The 20,780-nt window shown below is 36.6% G+C and overlaps 2 protein-coding genes across 7 annotated transcripts in view; one reads left to right on the top strand and one right to left on the bottom strand.

Annotated features, from left to right (window-relative positions):
* Positions 1–260: 260 nt before the first annotated feature.
* LOC110064847 (uncharacterized) lies at positions 261–1,604 on the bottom strand. Its single transcript, XM_020771951.2, has 2 exons — positions 1,156–1,604; positions 261–505 (listed from the first exon to the last, which is right to left on the bottom strand). Exons 1-2 carry the CDS (start codon positions 1,522–1,524, stop codon positions 293–295), a joined length of 582 nt encoding a protein of 193 aa, XP_020627610.2. The 5' UTR covers positions 1,525–1,604; the 3' UTR covers positions 261–292.
* Positions 1,605–1,632: 28 nt separating this feature from the next.
* Positions 1,633–20,780, top strand: part of LOC110064888 (1-phosphatidylinositol 4,5-bisphosphate phosphodiesterase beta-1-like) — a 40,652-nt gene continuing 21,504 nt past the window's right edge. For 4 of the 6 annotated variants that reach the window (XM_089287987.1, XM_089287983.1, XM_089287984.1 and 1 more), the window contains exons 1-14: positions 1,633–1,776; positions 3,396–8,549; positions 8,909–8,989; positions 9,258–9,326; positions 14,875–15,095; positions 15,182–15,235; positions 15,535–15,619; positions 16,216–16,316; positions 16,568–16,734; positions 17,208–17,354; positions 17,760–17,917; positions 18,997–19,076; positions 19,654–19,738; positions 20,438–20,528. In XM_089287987.1, coding sequence (XP_089144113.1) covers positions 8,457–8,549; positions 8,909–8,989; positions 9,258–9,326; positions 14,875–15,095; positions 15,182–15,235; positions 15,535–15,619; positions 16,216–16,316; positions 16,568–16,734; positions 17,208–17,354; positions 17,760–17,917; positions 18,997–19,076; positions 19,654–19,738; positions 20,438–20,528 — 1,432 coding nt within the window. In that variant the 5' untranslated portion in view covers positions 1,633–1,776; positions 3,396–8,456. Of the gene's footprint in view, positions 1,777–3,395; positions 8,550–8,908; positions 8,990–9,011; positions 9,147–9,257; positions 9,327–14,874; positions 15,096–15,181; positions 15,236–15,534; positions 15,620–16,215; positions 16,317–16,567; positions 16,735–17,207; positions 17,355–17,759; positions 17,918–18,996; positions 19,077–19,653; positions 19,739–20,437; positions 20,529–20,780 lie in introns of those variants that run through there. The other 2 variants (XM_089287986.1, XM_089287988.1) reach the window with 2 other exon arrangements.

Genomic DNA, 20,780 nt, shown 5'->3' with positions numbered 1-20,780 from the left:
ACATGAGAACCGAGTCGGGTGCACCCTCACAAGTCACGATACTTGAATTCTACGGGAAGCAACTTGGGTAGGAAAGGGGTGCATGTGTTCTGTTTGAATCTCTGTTCGACCCATGACATCTTTTCTTTTTCTTTACGCCAGCACCCATTCAAAATTTATTTCACCTTTAAGATACGCTATATATCCGAGGCGCCTTCGAAACTGGAAAAAATTTGGTAAATAAAGCAACACACTAATTCAATACTCTTTTGCCCTCATGGTTAATTTGAACAGCTCTTTAATGTGCTTTTTATTATTTTTTGTATATACTTTCTAGCAACGTCTTACACATATTTTCATATTTATTCAGTGAGTCTATAGGAGCGCCCTTAACTTTGCCTTGATCATCCCAATTTCTCATTTTAATTAGGGCTTGAAAGTGAGTCAGCTTCTCGAACTTTGCAGCCTCTTCTGCCGTCATAGGACCCCCTTGAAAGGCCAGCGTCTGTTGGCTTGCTGGAGTGAGCTGAAAGCACACACAAAAAAAGGAAAAAAGGATATTTTTTCCCTAAGGAGAGGCTCTACTGTATTTAATTTTGCACATTTTCCATCTTGAAAATCATAAAAATTAGTATCTGAAAAACAAGATTCTTTGGTCTGTCACGCAATCTTACGTTCGACGTTGGTAAATATTGCGTGACAGACCTAAAACTCTGAGCCCCTACCAAAATATTCGCCAACGCTTATGAAACCCTAAAATATAGAATTCATCAACTGTATTCCCGCAAACTCCTTTGCAGCTCTGGGTATCTCCCGATCCTGTAACTTAAAATAACACAAAGTGTATCACTGAAACAGTGTGAGCCACCACCAGGGGAGCACTGTGTAAATCTTTGGGTGGGGCTGTGCCGCTGGAACCCTGAAACCTTACCCTATACTAGACAGACTAGACCATGATGAGCTCGATTTTACAACCCCACTCAATTGAGACTAGGCACCAAAAATCTCTTCCCTATTCTAGACCAAAACTATCCGATTTCTATACCCCAAAATAAACTGCATGAAAAGGTCTGAAGACCTGATACCCTTCACAGCGGCACATAACCATATAGCTTAAATATAGGAATACTCCCTTCCCCCTTCCGAGGGAGCCGCCCCCTTTGTATCTTTAAATACCTCTTCATGATATTGTGGATGTTTCCAAACGAGATATCTTTTGGCATCTACATGACCTCGAACAAAACTTGTAACAGCGTCTGGGAAGCCAAGATCTTTCAGAAACTGTTCTCCAATGATCTCGTGAGCGTGGGTGCCAACGTCTCCCATGGTAGGCAAAGACCTGTCGAAACCGATGAGATGACCAATGTCATGAAGGAAAACCCCCAAAACGACCTCATCTGGGAAGCCTTCTTTCTCCGCAAGCATAGCACATTGAGTCATGTGCTCTTGCTGTGAAACGGGTTCGCCGATATAGTCTCGGTTTCCGTACTTTCTATACAGATCAAAGACTTCTTTCGTGGCTTGTTCGGCCCTCGATGTAGCCATTTTGCAACCGGAAACTGAAGTTGTGAAATGGACATTGGAAATCGACACCAAATGTCAAGCCCGGGAAGAGGAGCGAACAGGAAAACGTCATTGGTAACCACGTGACCACATGTGAGCAGAAGTGCGCCTGGTGAAGATTGCGTTCGTCTGGCGGCCTTCCTGTGCGAAAATGGATCTAAAAGATGAAATCAAAAGCTTGGATCCTTTTTTGCGGCGTCGAATTCGTATTGTATTTATATCATGTGGCGTTTGGTGAGTAATAATTTGCATGCTTTGTTTACCAAAGAGATTGAAGAGCAAGCAACGTTGTTTGCACAGACTGATGTCGTGTGTCTGTTGTTCTTGCCACGAATTAGATTCTCGTCCTCTAGATTCTATCACCTTGAATCAAGAAATAGTATTTTTTACATAATCTGCTTTCACTACCTTAGATCTTGATGATGCATCTTGATAAATTAAATTGCATAGTCAACTGGATTTAAAATGTTTCAGTTGTCAATTGCTTCAGGGATGATATGGTTGTCTCGAACGAACCTACTAGCGGTAAAAGTGATGATATATTGGCGGGTTTTTCGTGACCAGAAAAACTGAATTTTGGTGTCATGTTGTAGCTTATAGACTCTATACTTGCAGATAAGCTCATGTAGTACAACACATTTTAAGGCTTAAAAGACTTGAAAACAGCAAGAGATAGATTTGTTTGTTCAAGAACCACACATCACTGTCATGAACAGAATCTGCTGATAATTGCAGGAAGATAGCAGTGAACTTAAGGACGGTGCCTACTTTTGTTCGTGCGCACATGTTTTGCCCATCACACATGGCATAGTTTTAGCGCCATATGTACGTGCTGGGGTTGACATTATTGATGCAATCAACTGTGCTACCAAGTCCATGACTAAAATGAAAGTAAAAAATTCCAACTGTGATGAAATCAAGTTTAATGAACCTGTACTTAAACCAGGAACACCAGAATAGCAGCATATCACTATCCACTAACTTTTAATGTCTTCCAGCGGAAAAACTAACTGTTATCTGTCGAGAATTACACTGAAATCCAACTGTAGGCATGTACCTGCAGATGGTGTAGTATGTGGGGAAAACAAGCGCAAGATACGCAAAAGTTTTACTTACTGGGGAAGTGACAGGAAAAAATGTAACAGGGACCGTAGAAGTTTTCAAAAAAGATCAATAACTTTAAAAAAGGTGCGGTTACCCCAACATTTCATGTTATGAAATGGAGGTGGCAAGCCTATTCAATGAGTGATTAGTTTCTGGTGGTGAGCAAAAGGTAATGAGGCTGTATTTTAGCTGAACCAGAGGAAGGCTGTCAGTGACACTAAAAACGCTGTTGCAACAATTTTGTTATTAAAAACATGCCAAAAATGTTTCTTATGGTACCATTTACCGTGTAGTTTTAAGATCCTTATAAATGTGTTTACTTTTCTGTATTTATATACCAAATAGAGGCTACATGTACTTTTTGTAGCTGCCATTTGGCATATATACATGCTCAGATATTCAAGACAACAGATAAACAGAAAAAAGAAACAAAAGTGGAAGTAAATAGCCCACTATGTAATGTGCAGGGGTGTAGCTAAAGGGGTCCTGGGGTACCTGTAATCCCTCTTTTGTAAGCATTTGTTAAGAAAACAACCTACAACAAGTGGCATAACAACATGACAATCTGGTGAGTACCCTCACGTTGACAAAGTGTTGAAAAATCCTGGATACGCTCCTGGTATGTAATGGAAATTGTCAAACAGGAAGACAAGAAAAACTTTTTAAACCTGCTTTTTGGTTTGGTTGAGATAGTGGCAAGAATACCCTAAAAATACTCAAAAGTGATGAAACTTTTTTTGCTCCTCCAGGACTGGCGTTCTTTTGGGCACTGCAGCAATCTTTCAGTTAGGTAGACCTTGGATGGACAAGAGAAGGTTGGAGAAAGAAGCGTTACTTGAAGCAAAGCTCGAGGAGGGCAAGGAAGGCGAATTACTTACAACGTAACAAGCAATTGTGGATTGAACAGATTGACGCTTGTGTCTTTGCAAACTGTGGGTACATCTTGTTCAATTCACTTGTTTAGGATTGCATTTAATCAAACGTAAACTGAAACAATTCTAAATATCAACCTATGCAAGATGATGCACTGCATCAGGTATGCATTTTGACACAGCTGTGACCAGCCTAATTTGCAACTGGATTGCACTTTGTTGCGGAATGTTCATGTGAAAACAAAGGACATGTCTGTAGAGTATTAGTGCCTCAGAACTTCTTGAGGCTGCTTACAGGGAGTGCATGCAAGTTCTGAATTCTATTGGCGGCAAGAATGATGCTCATGAAGACTTCCAGGAGATGTTTCTGGTTTATGGTACAGCATACCCACCTCACTTTCCACTGATTTCTGAAAAAAGTTGGCACTGAAAAATTATTTTGAACCACATATCTGCAAGAATCCAAGTCAAAACTTGTTCATTTTGATTATACATAGCCTCAAGCTTGAACATGTTTGACAGACTGATGTTTCAATCTCTAATCTCTTGCAAAATTCTTTTGCTAATCAAGAGATATTAGAGTTTCAACTCAAAACATTCCATATGAGTATACAGAATGGGATTTTTAGGTAATAGGGGACAGCCCCATAATCACTTCTAACACCTTACTGATCATTGTAGAAGTACCTGTAATCCCAGCAGTTGGAGGTATTTTATACTTAGAATCTCAGTGAACATTCAAAGAGATTTAGTTACCAAGTTGTGCTCTGTAATTCAGACAGTTTGGTTATTTAAAGGTAAAGCACTGATTAAAGCAGTGTCAAATTACTGTCTTATCAGAATTTGATAATTTCAGAAGGTGAAATTTAGTGGATGGACTCTGAAATGAGAGGTCTGTTAGGTTCCCATTCTCAGGCAGGACACACCACTCTCACTATACCTGGGAGTACAGCTGTATGTTGTCCGGGACAAGTATCTTTTTGTTCTCACTCGCTCGATGGGCAAGGGTCCAGGCAAGTTGTCTTACTACCATCTAAATAAAGAAATTAAAGTAAACTGAGATTTACCCAGGGCAAGTAACAATTATTGAGAGCTGCTTGTCCTGACGGCAAGCTGGAATTCAATTTTTTTTTAGCCCTGCACTCAATCCAGAAAGAATTGTACATGTAGTACTTTGCTGGACACCTCTGAGTTAACCAATCAGAATGTGTGAAAAGCATGCCTAAGTACTCACTTGTGAATGTGTCGTATATTATTATACTAATGACTGTAGCTGCTTTATGCATCCATCCCCTCTGGCCTCCATCCTTTCCCAAACATAATCCTTAGTTGCGTGCCCCTATGAGGGTTTTTGTCAATTGTGTGGTTTGATGCCATGGCAGGAAAAAACCTAGGTCTGATTGCCCCGGGCAAGTAAATTTTGCTCTTGGGCAAGTGAAGGAAGTTTGGTGGTCCAATGGGGAAGTGAAATTAGCCCCTGTAGTCTTGTTAGTGATAATTTTCACTCAAAAACAATTTCAAAACTTAGCATTGCAAGATGAGCGAAACAATGAGTTGAAAGCGTTGGATTAATTTAAAACACATATATTTGTGTCACTGCGCAGCATCTTTCATTAGTTTAGTACCACTAAGCTCATTCTATTATAGTCTATCACTGATTATAGGCAGTACCTAGTAAATGATGTAGACTACATAGTTGATAGGGCATAAAAATTGCATGGCTATTGGGCAAGTAATCTTTTAGTGGGGCCAACTGAAAACTGAAATGTGCCAGCCCACTGGGCAACTGGATTTCAAATTTTTTTTCCTGCCCTGCATTACCCACCCAAAGGAGCACTTTTTGCAAATTCCAAGAGGGAGGGTGTCTTAGAAGCCAAACTTTTAAAGGAAAGTATGACCCAAACTGAAATTACTAGAGAGATATGGGGGAGCGGGGGCTGGGGGGCTTCAACCAAAAACCTTCTGTGGGAGGGGAATGAATATTTTCTTGAACAACACAATTTTTTGTACCAAGCATTTGATTGGCCCTACATCAAAAGTTGGAATGCATTGTTTTAATTCTCTTTGTGATTAGGTAACATAATTTGTTTAGTGAGTGGCCTGCCCATCAGTAAGCATAATGACATTGACAAGAGGGGTTGTGTGATCAAAATATCAAGTTCTAAATTAAGGGGGAGATCTACATGTATGCACTAATTTACATGTACCACACACAAAAAAAAAAGTTGAAGGGAAAAAAGCCCTTAGCTAAGTAACAATTGATCTCATTCTACTTTTTTTGTAGAAGGAAGCAAAAAGCAATTTGCTAGGAGAATCTTTCAGTCTATCAGATGCCACTTAGAGCCTTTTTCCATGCACCCCTTCAATTGATACCCAAAGCTTTGCAACAACAATTAGCTTGTAGAGAGTGGGCAGAATTCTCAGTGGACAACAATTACACATACACTGTTTAAAACAATATGTCACAAGTAGATGTTTCAATTTTAATCATTTGAAATAGTTATGACATTAATAACATGAAAATGGAACCTGCACATGGCGTTGTCTTCTTTTCATGTAGAACTTAATTAATAGAACAATGGAAAAATCGAAATCTATTTACTTTTGTTATCGGAGAAAATAGAAATGTAATCATTTGATCTTCATTTGCTTGAATTATTTTCCCAAAATTATCAATCACTTCTTAATTCAAGTTGGTTCGCACAAATAAGATATTATTGCGATTGATTCTGACCATCTGTGAATTTCTCTTGCTATCTTTGGCTATCACATTTTGGAAAATAATTCCTTTGTTTTATGAAGTGTAGTTTTAATTTCTGTGCAACAGTGATGCAAAAATAATAAGAGAAGTACAAGTTACTGATCACAATAACAGTGATTATGCAAGACCAAACATTTACTGCAAAGAACGTTTTATAAACCTTAGTTAAAATAGGTACCAGATATGTTTAAATAACTTCATCTAATGCATAATTATTATTTATCATCAATATTTCCTGATAAAAATGTTTCAACTTAATTACACAATTTTAATATACATATAAATTTGGTTTAATTCAGTTGAAACACCAAATGAGTAGTTTTAAAGTTTATTGTTGTTTTAGAGAAGTCATATTTTGATAAAAATCGGGTGCAATATGGAAAATATTCTTTTTGTGAAAAACAAAAGTGAATGAATAAAATAATGAATTTAATCTTTTCTGGGTGTGATATTTTGACATGTGCAATGTATCATGCAAAGAGCTTGGGCCTTTGGTCTTATTAACTGCAGGAAAAAAATCTTTCCAATTGTGTAATTATTGATATTGACAAACTTGATGTATGCCCATAAGGATGAAATAAACCACCCATTCATTTATTTTGCCAAAACTGGATCTCCTATATTAATAAGGACTAGACGTTGTTGTAGAAATATTGCGAGTTCTTTTATGTTTTTATCTCGTAATAGATGCACTTATTAACTGTAGAAGACGAAAAATATATGATAGCTATCAATTTTGTGGAAATCACTAATGAGTAAGACAATCAAAACCACTTTTTTCCCGCCCCATATTTTGCCAGTGACAGTGCTTTCTTCCATTCTTCAATACAAAAAAAAATGTTTTGAAGACGTTTCTGAAAGGTCAGTTATCGAAAATTTAAATTTGCCTTCATTGCAATTAAGTACGCAGTTTTCTGGAAACAGATTGTATTAAATTAAATTTCTTTCTTCAAGCAGGTGTTTTCCACTTCGCATCACATTCCAAGTCTGAAACATCGACTCTTTTCCTGATTGAATAATGCAATGCTAGGAAATTTGTTGTAATTAGCAACTGTCAGCGGCCAGCCTACACAATTAGTAGAACATTATTGATTTGCTAAATGAAAGCACTATTTTCACGAAAAAAATAAATGCTGTCTCTATTCAACGATTTTTTTTTTCTCACTCGCATTTCATTAGCTAGAAACATGAAATGGCACTCGGGTGTTAAAAGTAATCATTTTCCCCTAAAGATGCCAGCTTTTTGTACTAAAAGTCATTAATTTTATTTTCCAGGGGAAGAAGGAATATTTAAATCAATTCAGAGTACTTGGTGCAATTAGACCAAAAGTATAGCACTTTATAGCAAATTGTTATGCTTTGTTACGAAATGAACACCGCTTGATTAATCTGTGGCGCTCTTAAAAGGTGCAAAAAATGAATATCTCCTAGCTTTGTACTTCCTGTTTCGCAAATGAACTTATTTTGGAGCGTTTTAAATGATTGCGTAAATTTATTGCTAAAGAAAGTGTAAAAACATCGTGGCTAGCTTAGTTAATCGAATTTTTAATGAAATTTTAAGAATAAAACTAAAGCCACTTTAAGCTACCGTATCCAGACAGAAGCAATTTCCTCAATTCGTCGTATTTGTAAATAGGTGCTATTTATACATCAAGACTTTTGCATCCGTCCTCGTGCCATTTAGAGCAAATTAAAATTGACTCCACCGGCGAGACGAAACCCTGCATGCCAAATTGTGAAAAGGAAGGATCTTAGCTTTTGAGTGGCGTAAAGCCTGGCGCTGAACGTTTTAAACGTACGTCTTTATATTGGTCAAAATAATAATCTCTTTTTAGAATGTAAACAAACCCTCTATGATATTGTCTTAGTACTTCGACCTATTGCTTGACTCATGCATATAAATGTATTTAGGAAAATAATCAGTCGCTCTCGCGCGTGTGTGTTGTTTTACTTTATTTTTTATGAAACAAGAGGCTTTTAGAATTCTGAAGAGTGGGCCAAACCGTGGATTTTGTGAATGAATTTCTCGCTTTCTCCCAGTGCGATCGAAGCTTCGAAGTTTTGCGAACTGTGAAGCGGTAAATTGTTCCCGCTTGTAAGCTTAGCCAATCAGGAGTGACCTCGGTCTCGCTGTAATTCGGCTAAAGCCTCGCACTGTTTTGAACCGAACTGAAAACATGGCGGGCGGTGAGGCGATTCTCGAAAGACTAACGCATCCCGAAGTCGCAGATTTTTTAATTCGAGGAGCAAGATTCATAAAGTGGGATGAGGTACGTAGAAATGTTTTCAACTACATTTTAGCTGGACGTGTTGTGCGAGTCACGCTATATATGCTTTATCTCTTTGCCGTTCGCTTCGATCTCCAGTTTTTCAATGAGAATAGGGACCTTTTAACTAGCTAATCTAACGTTAAGCCAAGTTTGGTGCAGCTGTACATTAACGACCTGCTATATTTCGTGTTTTATGTTCGAAATATTTCCACATTGTAATTTACAGGAAGTGGTGTTTCGCGAGGTTTGTTGTGAAGCCCGACGTGTAAGGACTTGTGCGAATTCACCTCATGACTTCCTCTCGCAAGGAGATATTGAAAATCTTTTAATTTTAAAACCTTTCTTTGCTTTTCAACCAGGAATCCACAGTAGTAGGACAGCAGTGTACAGTAAAAGTAGATTCGGCTGGTCATTTAATTTATTGGAGAGCAGAAGATAAGGTTGGTTTAAATAAACCATATGTAATGTTATACGGAGGTAATTTGTATTTTTGTCGCGGGCCAGTGCAGGTAACCAGTTTGTGGACTCAATATATTTGAAATTTCCACATTTCGAGCGAGTCTCGCCGGCCGAAATCGCGGTTTGATGACCTGATAGGTTTGACAAGTGACGAATTTTATTCGCATGATCGTATCTTTATGGTTCTGTTTAGGTTGTGCATGAGTTTACATAGCTCTTTCGCTGAAGTCTTTTTCTTTGTGTTCACAGGAAACAGACCTGCTTGAATTGTCTTTTGTGCGCGATGTGAGGACGGGCAAATCCGCAAGAATTCCAAAGGTCTGTGGGATTTATTGGTAAAAATAGTTAAACTCCCGAAATCTAAACACGCCAAGGATATTTTCGCGTTCGATGATATTAATAATTTGTATGCTAAATTGAGAGATATTTTCTTCATTTTCTAGAAGCCCTTCTGTAAATAAACAAAGATTTTTTTCCCTCTTCTCAGTAATATTTTGAAGGGCCTCCTCACAGAATTCTTTAAATGCTAATTCTAACTTTTTTTGTCCATATTAGACTTTCAAATTTATGGCCGTTGCAGTTTGTACATAAATTTCCTTTACCACAGAAAGGTTTTTACTAATTATACGTCTTGGTTTAGTGGCTTTTGTCGCATTTACAAAGCTTTTAATCCGCTGATTGAATGCTTTTTGTCCAGTGGAGCACGATATTAGGGCATTTTCAAATCGAAACTATGTTTTTGGATGTAATGTTGTGGTAGAGCTATAATTTGTGTTGTGACTTAAACTATAGGTTGTTTCTCGAATCGAGGTGCTGTGTTAAACAAAATACAGACAGGCTTGCAAGCCAGTCTTTTAATTATTTATTGCTATTCTTTGTGATCGTCGCCTAGCAATGCTTTGGCACACCGAATTCGAATCGATTTTTTTTGGATTGTATTGCGTTTTCCACACTGCACTGCCACGAAATTTTCCTAGATAGCCTTTGATCTGATCGAATAGCTAAGCTGTTCTATTTACATTTCCAATAAAATTTTTATGTTATTTGAAAGCCTTTTGATTTTAGAATATTTAAAATATGACCATCTTTGGAGCTCTGACGAATTAAGAAAAACCCTTCAAGAACACAGATAAATTAAGAATAAGTGGACTCCGCAAGACATTCTTAATGTTTTTGGTGCTTCAGTACCTTTGATTTCCAAGTGGCTAACTACAGTAAATAGTTTCACTAGTGTTTCCCATTTTTCGGTGCCACAATAAAATCAAAATTTATGTTTCAGTCATGTTTGCTTGATATATATATATATGCAAATTTATAGTTTATAACCTCCCTCTGAAACTGGAGATTTTAAGCAAAATATGAACAAAATTTTTCTTTTGTTTGCATTGAAAATTACTGTATTGTGTGGCATAGTTTTTTTTGTTTTTCATTGTAAAAGCTGGCTGGTCAGCAAACTGCCGCAAATTATCCCTCTTGAAAATATCATTTCATGTGAAAGAGATCTCTCCTAAAGATAACTATACATTATACCAGTCACTGTTGCAGAGTGTTTACCTTTTCAACGGAAAGATTGGATATGGATATTTCGTCTTCACTCATGAGTGTTTAGTTTCACTGCTAATGAGAAGTGTTAATGAGCCATTTGTTCACGACATGAGACCAAGCAGATTGAGCCCAAAGGGAAATATCTCTTCCTCGAAGGTGATAAGTTACTTATTTCCTCTGCCGCAATCAGTTCACACAGATAACCATTTGACTATGTGCATTCTCCAGCTAATTATTTATGAAACCATTCTCCCCAGTAACTGGTTCACCAAATGTTGATTAAAAAGAGGAATTTTTGAGTGCGACATTTTGCTATATAGTCATTTGTTTTAAACTCACCATGTGGTAGAAAACATCAGTGCAGAGATTAACTTGCTGAAAATATTTGAATACACCTGTCGTTACATGTAGTTGCAGTATTTCAATTGACGTTCTGTCCCTCTTGTAATTAAAACATGGATCATCCACAATGTTGTTTATTGCATTTTGTCAGTGTTGGAAAAAATGAGATTCAGATCTTACAAAGACTGTGGTGCACAGATTGAAATGAATAATATTTTGAGGCTCTGACTTACTCCTTTTGTTTATTTTTTATTTGAAAAAATAACAGAAAAAAAGGGTTTTCATTGCTTCAGATGCCAGGGGTTTCTGCTTTATATAAGCCAGCTTCCTGACGTGTTCTTCTATACCAATTCAAAAAGTTAACAGCTCTTTCTTATTATTTTTCCACATCATTCACTGCGGTATCAGTAATTTACTTCAAATTTCCATTTTCAACCAACTTTGACAGATTGATTATCAGGATTTCCACCAAATTAGGTTTGAAAATGGGAGACATTGTGTTTTCAAGTTTTGACTTTCTTCAATGAGGTTATAACCTTGTAAGATTCAAGTTCAGAAATTGCAGAATGATGCTTTTGATAATTCTCTGAGACTTTGTTTTAAACCAATCATTTGGAGTGGATTTTTTGCTGATCCTACCAGCACTTGATGTACTTTCCAGTACTTTTAATTCCCAGATAGATCTTGAGCTATCTATAACTTACTATTTATTTGTCGTTAATATGCTCACTAAATAACTTACCTCTAAAAGATAAAAGTGATATGTGCACACAGGTGTATGGTTGAGGTATCTATACAGTGGTTTAGACAAAGGTTGTACCACAGAATATAGTAATGGTGTATGATACAATGCTGATTAGTATTACAGGACTGATATTAATAAGTTGAACAGATTTGCTTGATTGAGGTTCACAATGTTTCAGCAAGAGGGAAGGAGAAAGCATGACAACACATGTTTGTGGGGTTTCCTTTTATCGCACTGTTCAAAACACCTTGAGTTGCAATCAAACCACCCTAAACCACCATTATGGATAAAAACTTTTGACATGGTCACATATGCTTTTTCAATTTTGTAGTATAACCTTTCGTGAAACAGCTGTATACTTGTCTAGGAATCTTCTCAGTCCTGATCTTTTAATTTGAAATTTTGCTGTCATTTACTTGGAGTAATCTGATAGCATTTTATTAAGATATGGAACTTTTTGGTTGCTGCCTTGCAGAATGAAAGCTTAGCTTTTCTTGAGTCAGTTTTTCCAAGCCAAACTTGTTGTATATAATAGCTTCAATTGAAAAGAAAAAGAGTGACTCTTTCCTTGGTTGCTTCATGCAAGAATTACCATCTATAATCTATCATAATTATTTACTATAAAAAATGTTTTAGTTCTATTCTTTGAACAGACTTTATGATACTTCAAATATTTTTATTTTTGTTCTTTCCTAGCCAAGCTATGGAGTGTTGTATTATATAAATCTAAAAAGCAAACAGTCTTGCACAATGTCAGTGTTAATCCTATTGACAAGTTTTGGTAAATATTTAACAAGTATCACAGGCTTGAAATATTACCATTTTTTCTCTAGATGAAAGATTACAGGAGTTTCAAAGGGATTAACATGACAAAGGGCTTCTTGAAATACCTTTAAGAATATTTTCATGTTTACATACCTTTAAAACTTCATCTTTGTCCAGTTGGTTTTGCTCTATTTTGAATAAAACCATTCAAATGATCAATAAATACCTTTATATGAAATTCATGTTTCTTGTACCCTAAAGTTCTAAATTGATAATTAGTGTATTTTCGGGTTTTAGTTTGCTTTCCAAAACTTGTTTCATATGCTTTGCCTCCACTGACAAAAGAATCAAGTCAATATTAATATTTTCTTTACACAAAGTTGGGACAAAATGTTACAAATTGTATATTGTTCAATCTGCTCAGAGATCAACATCCTTTAACAAATATTGCAATATCATCATTGATAATATTGTGTGTTACTGATTGTTTTTATGCATACCACAAAAAACAGGAAATTCCTTTTATATCATCTTCAGACTCAATTTAGTGTTTTACATGTTCACAATGAAAATTGCACGCCCACTGGTTTGATTAGATTTGTGGCAAATGACTCTGCAATGTCACTAGCATACTGACTGCCAGCATTTACTTGGTTTAGCTTCCTGTACATTTTATGATATTATAAATGTATTTATCTGCCATTTTATTGTTTATAGAAAAATGTCCAACTACATGTAGTAGTTTTCTGTCTTAAGTTCTGCTCTAAAAATGATGGGACTGCTTCAGACGGATACTGTTAGGTTTGTTTTCCTGAGAATCTCAATGTTTTGTCAAGGGAGACATCGAGATTGAAGAGGAAACCAAGCCAAATATTTTCTTAGGAACTGGCAGTAAAGTGTTTTGTTTTATAGCTGGAGTTTTGTGTACGCATGTAATAAAATAACACACGGATAGTAACCCCTGTAATACAATCAAGACCAATGATGTCTGAAAATTTCTGGGGAGTACTTTCAAATTCAAATCTAAGAAACAAGCTAAATCCCAACAAGGATTATGTAATATTTATTATGTTATGAGTGTTGCTTTGTGAAATTCCCAGATAAGGACTAATAAATAAATTCAAGCATGTCCAGATAGTAAAAGTTCAAATCTTATTGACAGCACCTCTCTAGAATTTGAAAACAACAGGAATTTATTCATTGAAAATTTAACATGCCATTTCCATGTGACCATAAATCAAGCAATGAGAATGTGTGTTAGCTTCAACTATGCTCCAGCTATATATACAACAGCGTCATTTCAAAACTCTTTGTCAGTACATATTTAGTATTGATTTCCTTGTCTGCACTTGATTTGACATACAAAATTGGTACAGCCATCAAGTAACTGCACCAATATATTTCACTGATTACTTATCACCTTTTTTGTTTTTTGGTACCACAAAATATATTTTCTTGATTGTATGCTGCCAATATGTCCCAGTGGACCTTGTTGTTTATTGACTTGGCAGTTAAGCAACAGTTTTTATTTGATATTTTTATGACAGCAATACAAATGTACATCTTGCCATTACGCCTAAGGCTTATTACACATGTACCTCCAATAAATGATTGAGGGGTTTATTAACCACTCCTGAAAGACCCAGCAACAATTCGTGATCTGGCACTTAATTGAAAAAATACGTAACAGTATTACCACCAAATTTTACAGTGTCTTTTTGCTTTGGAGGGCCAAAATCTACTATGCTGTGACATGTTACAGTTGTACATTGCAAATGCCCATTAAAGATGATTTCCAGTCTGTACTGCGCACTCTTCAGAGTTTGTTTACGTTTTTTGTTTTGTTTCACGTAAGACATCACAAAATGTAACATTTTGCAACTACTTACATGAAGCAAATTCAAAGTTTCATGTCAACCGTCGTTATGGATGCGAAGCTTTATGCTTCGTTCTTTCTCTTACCACTTGATGAAACAACTTCGCAGCTGTAAAAATCAATGAAGCTGTTGGAAAAAGAATTTGAAAGGCCTCAGAGATAAGGTATGTGGTTCGTAATTGTAAATTGATAAAAAAAAGAAAAAAATGTGGTTCATAATGAATAACATCGAGTGAGACACAAACATTAGGGTGCTGAGACTGTGCAATACAGACTGGAAATAATCTTTAAACTATGATTGACATTGATGCATGGGAAGGTATATAACTGTTGAATTTCCATAATGAAAACCAGTCAACTGAAAGTTCTGGAAATTTCAGGGGCAAAGTCAAATGGGACGGAAATTCCTAGTAAGAAATTTCCAAAAAATTCAGTGTACTTCGCAAGGTAGTCTTCTTTCTGGAAATTCTGGAAAATGCTGGAATACTGGCATTTTTCATGAATTATGGAAAGTGCTCCTTGTTTGCAGGGGTCTTATCAATCAATTCTGACTCATCTTCGGTTAATTTTTTGCGCTACTTTTGTTTTCACAGGACCAACGGCTAAGGGACTCATTAAGAATAGGATCAGACGATGATTTACTTCAGGATAAGACAATAACAATTGTGCATGGCGCAAATATGGTTGACATTGTTTACGTGAACTTTGTGTCTGGCTCGGTCAACATTGCACGTGAATGGACAGATGCATTAATGCGGTTGACACATAACCTCTTGGCTATTAATGCATCGCCTATGGCCTTCCTCGAAAAACAGTGAGTCCTATATATAAATGAATAAATGCTGACATTTATACAGTCATTTAATAACTTAATATTGACTTTATTGAATTATTTTCTAGCCACACAAAAATATGTGTCCAAACAAGTACTGATGGGAAAATTCCAGTAAAGAAGTAAGTTAATGATAATATTCTACAATTGCTGATCTGCATGGTGTGTACATGTACAGAGCTAAATCCTTCGGTTAAAGACCTTCATATGATCTAAGATGTAATACATATCAAACACAAAAGACTGTGTTAGATCATATTTCCAAACACTGGGAAGAAAGTTGAAAATACAATGCGAAGCAGTATTTTTGATTAATTACAAGATGTTTGGAATTGAGTAGAGCTGTTCATCTTTGGGAAGCAACTGCTGGTTCATACTTAAAGAAGGTGTTTATCAGAAAGTGTCCATTTTAAATCATCAGTATTCTTAAAGACGTGAGTTCCAGTAAAGAAGACAAAAGACGAGTGCTCGATGCTCTCCAGTCTGTCGGCCTGCCAAGTGGAAAGGTACATACACCGATCACAATCTCTCTTCTCCTTACAATATGCATGCTTGCTAAACCAAGCATAGTGATCATGAGAAGCTAGTAAATGATCTCTACTACCCAGAAATTTCCACGGTAACCATGTTGTTGCAGCACACTGCCATTTTTGACATTTTGTGGCATAAAATAACTGCTTTCTGCATCTTTCTCTTCTTTTCCTGGCAAATTTCTTAGTAAGTAAAAATAATAAAGTTCGTTTTAATTGCTTAACATGTTCCCTTATGTGAAGGTGATGTTATACATGTACAAGCTGATTTTCAATGCAACATTGTTGCGTTAAAAATCAATATTGTATAATATGGCAAAGAGGATAACTTTTAATGCAACATTTCGTTGGGGCAACATGTTGTAAGTTTTGGACCAAGTTTAAAAAACCTGCAACATTGTTGCCCAAATTAAGAATACTGCGTGAGAAATTGGCATTGCAAATTGTCCCCTATAACACTGTCTTAAGGGTTTTAATTACACTGCAGAGTTAATACAGTCACAGGTGTATTAGGTGCCCACTGGGTGCTATAACGCATCGGCCAGCAATTTTTTTTTAAATTTCTCTTTCAGAAAGAAAGTATTGCCCCAGATAAATTTAGTTTTGAAGATTTTTGGGGATTCTACAACAGACTGTGTGACAGAAAAGACATTGACTCAATATTTGCTGAAATGTAAGTTGAAAACCGCTATAAAAGAGTTTTCCTTTATTAGATCATAGCAGCCATGTAGAACTTAGTAAATAGAGCACTGTACTGTTTGATCAACTCGCTGCCATTGCTCACTCATTTCATCTGAATCCCGTTCAACCCTGAATTTTCTCAGGCTTTAATTTATCAGCTGCTTAAGTTGTGTGTAAAACTGCAGTGATCAATCATGTCGTCATTTCCCAAACTGTTTTATTTGCATCTCATTTATTTCTTAGTGGTGCAAAAAAGAAACCTTATCTCACAGTGGATCAACTGGTGGAGTTTCTCAACAATGAGCAAAGGGATCCGCGGCTTAATGAAATCCTCTTCCCCTACTGCACAAGTGAGAAGGCTCAAGCTATCATTGACAAGTATGAGCCAAACAGAGATTTCACAAAGAAGGGTAAGATTGCTTGTAATTGTATGGCAACAAAGTTAATAAATGATAAAATAAAATTACAATATTTGGAGAGGAAGCCCCATCAGCCTTAGCTGGTTTTTATGCGGGTCCTCCATCCTGGTTGAATTGGAATTTGGAGATGTTGGTTTTTGTGGAGGGAGGAAAACCAGAGAACCGGGAGAAAAACCCCAGAGCAAGGCGAGAACCAACAACAAACTCAACCCACGTATGGCACTGGGCTGGATTCAAACTGGGAACATTGGTAGGAAGCGAGCGCCTTCACCACTGTACCATCCCTGCTCCCCTAAGTTAGATAAGTCTACATTTTTATATCATCTTCAAGTAAAGCTGTCATGTTGTGCAAGAAATTAAAGTTACATGTGGTTAATTTGTTATCATAGTCAAAGGCAAAATTGTATGATCATCATTTTGGCATAAATAATTTTCTGAACTAATTCAAATGCATTGTTTTCTAGGGCATTTTTCAGTTCAGGGTCTCACCAGATATCTTATGAGTGATGACAATTTTATTATCAACCATGATCGTCTGTCGCTTTATCAAGATATGTCAAGACCCTTATCACATTATTTTATCAACTCATCACACAACACATATCTAACAGGTGAGATATCTGAGGAAGTTTTTGAAGTTTATAAAAGATATAGCTGATGGCATGTTACAAGTATATGGTGGTGATAGCCAATACTTGTAAGGGATTTATTTCAAAGATAAACATGTACTATTCTATTGAAAGAATCGCAGGCACTATTAGCCTCTCGAGTGCTCTACAAACTCTGAAGTGTATCCATAACTTGAGAGATGCCTAGCTAAAAGCATGAAGTCATTTTGTTATTTGTAATACAAGGACCAAAGACCAAAATTCTCTTTATACTTCTTATGTTCTGAAATTTGACTGCCCAGTGCCACTAGCTATAAGTAATAAGCACTGACCGAAGGTAACTAGAGGTTAATATTTAATTTTATTTTACTATCTAATGTCACTGAAAATCATGATTTCTTCCATCAGGCCACCAGTTAACGGGAAAATCCTCAGTAGAAATGTACAGACAAGCATTGCTGGCTGGCTGTCGCTGTATAGAATTGGATTGCTGGGATGGACGGACTGAAGACCAAGAACCAATGATCACACATGGCAAGACCCTTTGCACTGAAATTTCATTCAAGGTAGTGCGAGGGTGCAATGAAAGCCAATGTTCAGACTTACCCTGCAGAAAGTCCACCTCTCTCAGTACTTCTTTAGTTATTAATTCCTAAAGCAAGTTTGCCAAACACTTCACTTGCTTGTAAGGCATGTGACAAAGAAAATCCACCAGACTGGAAAATCTATCAACCCCTTGCTATCAGAGATGACTTTCTTTGTAACACTGAGTGTGTACACAAGTCAGTACCAGTCTTCAAAAAAACAAAGTGAGGCTAGGGATGGACAATTAGGTCACATGTACTCTCTGTTAAAGTACCACTGTAGTCTGTGCTAGAAGTATGGGCCTTCGTTGCAATTTGTACAGTACCTGGTAATATCTATACCCTTTGTGGAGAACATATTCATTGGAAATTATAAAGGATAAGGGAGTTTTGAAAGCCTAAGTATTTAAAGGAAAATATGAAGCTAAACTAGAGTTGCAAGTCAAGAGTAATCAACTGTTCAAATGAAAAGTCCTTCATGGGGGTATAGGTATTTTCTGTAGAGCTCAGCAACATGCCAAGGGTTTTGGTTGCGGTTATAGATGGGGAAAGCTTCAGCTGGTTCAAGAGGGGCTTCCTTGTGACATGACACAAAAACAATCCTTCATGATCTAAAACAAGATCCTACACCTAGCTTCTTAATACAGTTGAATCCCGGTTTCTTGAACCCTCATTTTTTTTAACCTTCTAATAACTCGAACTAAAAGTCGTTCCCTCTCCTCAGTTGAACACTGTAATTTTACCCCCAATTTCTTGAACAATCCGATTTTTCAAACCAATTTTTGTTTCCCTTGGAGGTTCCAAAAAAAAAAATATCAGGATTCCACTGTATATGATTTTGAATAGGGTGGTACACATTCTTATGAGATTGTAAGTAACATCTATTCCTTCATATATGTACATTTAGGACTGTAAGGGATCCTATGTATAGTTGTAAGAGGTCCAAGGTATAAGATCCTACATAAAGTCGTAACTAAATAAAAGTAATTCCTGATCACACAATCAAGTCCTCAGATGTACACACAGCTCATTCTTATTACATTAATTTTGTTTCATAACAGGATGTGATAGAAGCCATTGCAGACTGTGCCTTCAAGACATCAGAATATCCCATAATCCTTTCATTTGAGAATCACTGCAGGTTCGAAGATGTTCTATGATGATGATGATTATGATGATGATATTTTGGGATATCAGAGTTCAATAATTGTTTTACTATTTGACCACCAAGTTTATTTCCATTGTAAATCACTCTCTGAAAGCTCACAGAAGCTACAGTGTATCTGTCATTTTATACACAAGAGCGTGCATGCATGTTTACAATAATATTATGCATGAGCAGGATATTATTTGCTGCAAAACACATTTAGATGCTATTTTGCGCAAGCAGACCATTATTTGTAGGCAGTTATTGGTTGGCCCTCAGCCAATGACAGAGTTCCCATTTTAATACACAGGTATGCGTCTTATATTATGCATAAAAAATGAAAAGGACGCACAGTTGTTTGGCAAAGTTCTTGAAAGAAAAATTTCTGAAAATTTTAGTAATGGGCAAAGGACCCCTGAAAAACAAAAAGAACCCTCAACACTTAGCTTTGGAAGGTGTTAATAAGTTATTCCCTAGTGGTCAAAATGTTAATGAATTCAAGCTAGGTTAACTAGAGCTTGCCTTGTTTCTTGTTATTGAACTGAATCATGCCCATGGTATTTGTTTTCAGTCCTAAACAGCAGGCTAAAATGGCAGCATACTGTGTTAATATCTTCGGAGATATGCTTCTTGACAAGCCCTTGGATGACTTCCCAGTAAGTCACTTTTAATTTTATGGGTTTTGTGAATTGATTCTTTTGTGCTCACTTGTTATATATTTCTGCTGAAGAAAAACTAAGACCCTCGCAAACTAAGACCTAAGACCTAAGACCCCATCTTAGCTTTTGCACTACTCATCTGGCAGTCAGTGGTGCAGTTTGTGCCTGAATGAGTGTGGCTTAACAATAACATAATAACAGGTCATTACCTTTAACTACCCATTCAAATTGGGAACAGCTATAATTAATACATTGATTATAATCAAGTTAACTTTTTAACTGAGTTTATAACAGAGAGCACTTGCCTTGCCTTTGCTGTCAACAGAGTTTACATGTCTGTCCATGCTTCAGGATTCCATGTGCTCTTGAACTAAAGTGTGTTCTAGCGCTTTGCTTGGAGTGAGCATTTTCTTGAGTGAGGGAGCTCTTCGCATAAGTTGTTTCCCCCTTCCCTCCCTCTGGTTCCACAGTTTTATCAATCTGGAAAGTCACAATCATCATAAGTCTCATCACTAAACAGCAGTGCAGTGCAGCTTTATCATGCAATTTTCGAACATGGATAGATACATGTATAAAGAATTCATGTGTTTGTTAAAAATACAATGTTGTTCTTATGTAATTTACCACCCATCACATGTGTTTTAAAGTTATGCCATTCAATGTACATGTACCGTTTAATTGGTGCTTTGTTGACAGCTAGAAGAAAAGAAACCTCTGCCACCTCCAAAAGCACTTTTGAGAAAAATAGTGATCAAGAACAAGAAAAGGACAACAAGGCGAGAAGAAGGTATCCTTGACAGTATTGAAACTACTACAGTAATTCATTTATATGGTGCACGATAAGGAATATGTACATTGCTTTCCTTATTTTTGAGGAACACATGTTTTATACAGAAATTTGAGGAGTTTGAGACTCTAATGTAAGGTTTTAGAAGGTCATTTTAGTGTATATACCAGACAGTGGGATGGCTGCAAGGGGAGGCTAGAAGCCACTATTCTAACAGTACTATATCTGAAATTTTGTATCTATTTGGTCAGG

Source organism: Orbicella faveolata, unplaced genomic scaffold (assembly GCF_042242905.1).
Source record: "Orbicella faveolata isolate gen_17 unplaced genomic scaffold, um_ofav_v1 contig_15, whole genome shotgun sequence".
NCBI classification, from domain to species: domain Eukaryota; kingdom Metazoa; phylum Cnidaria; class Anthozoa; order Scleractinia; family Merulinidae; genus Orbicella; species Orbicella faveolata.
Note: the sequence above shows the minus strand (reverse complement) of the source record. Positions and strands in the feature narration are given on the sequence as shown.

What these genes read in the sequence shown, in the direction of transcription:
- LOC110064847 (XM_020771951.2), bottom strand. Translation starts at nt 1,524, where the DNA reads ATGGCTACATCGAGGGCCGAACAAGCCACGAAAGAAGTCTTTGATCTG. An exon ending in ATCCACAATATCATGAAGAG is followed by an intron (nt 506 to 1,155) that starts GTATTTAAAGAT and finishes GTGTGCTTTCAG; the next exon opens with CTCACTCCAGCAAGCCAACA.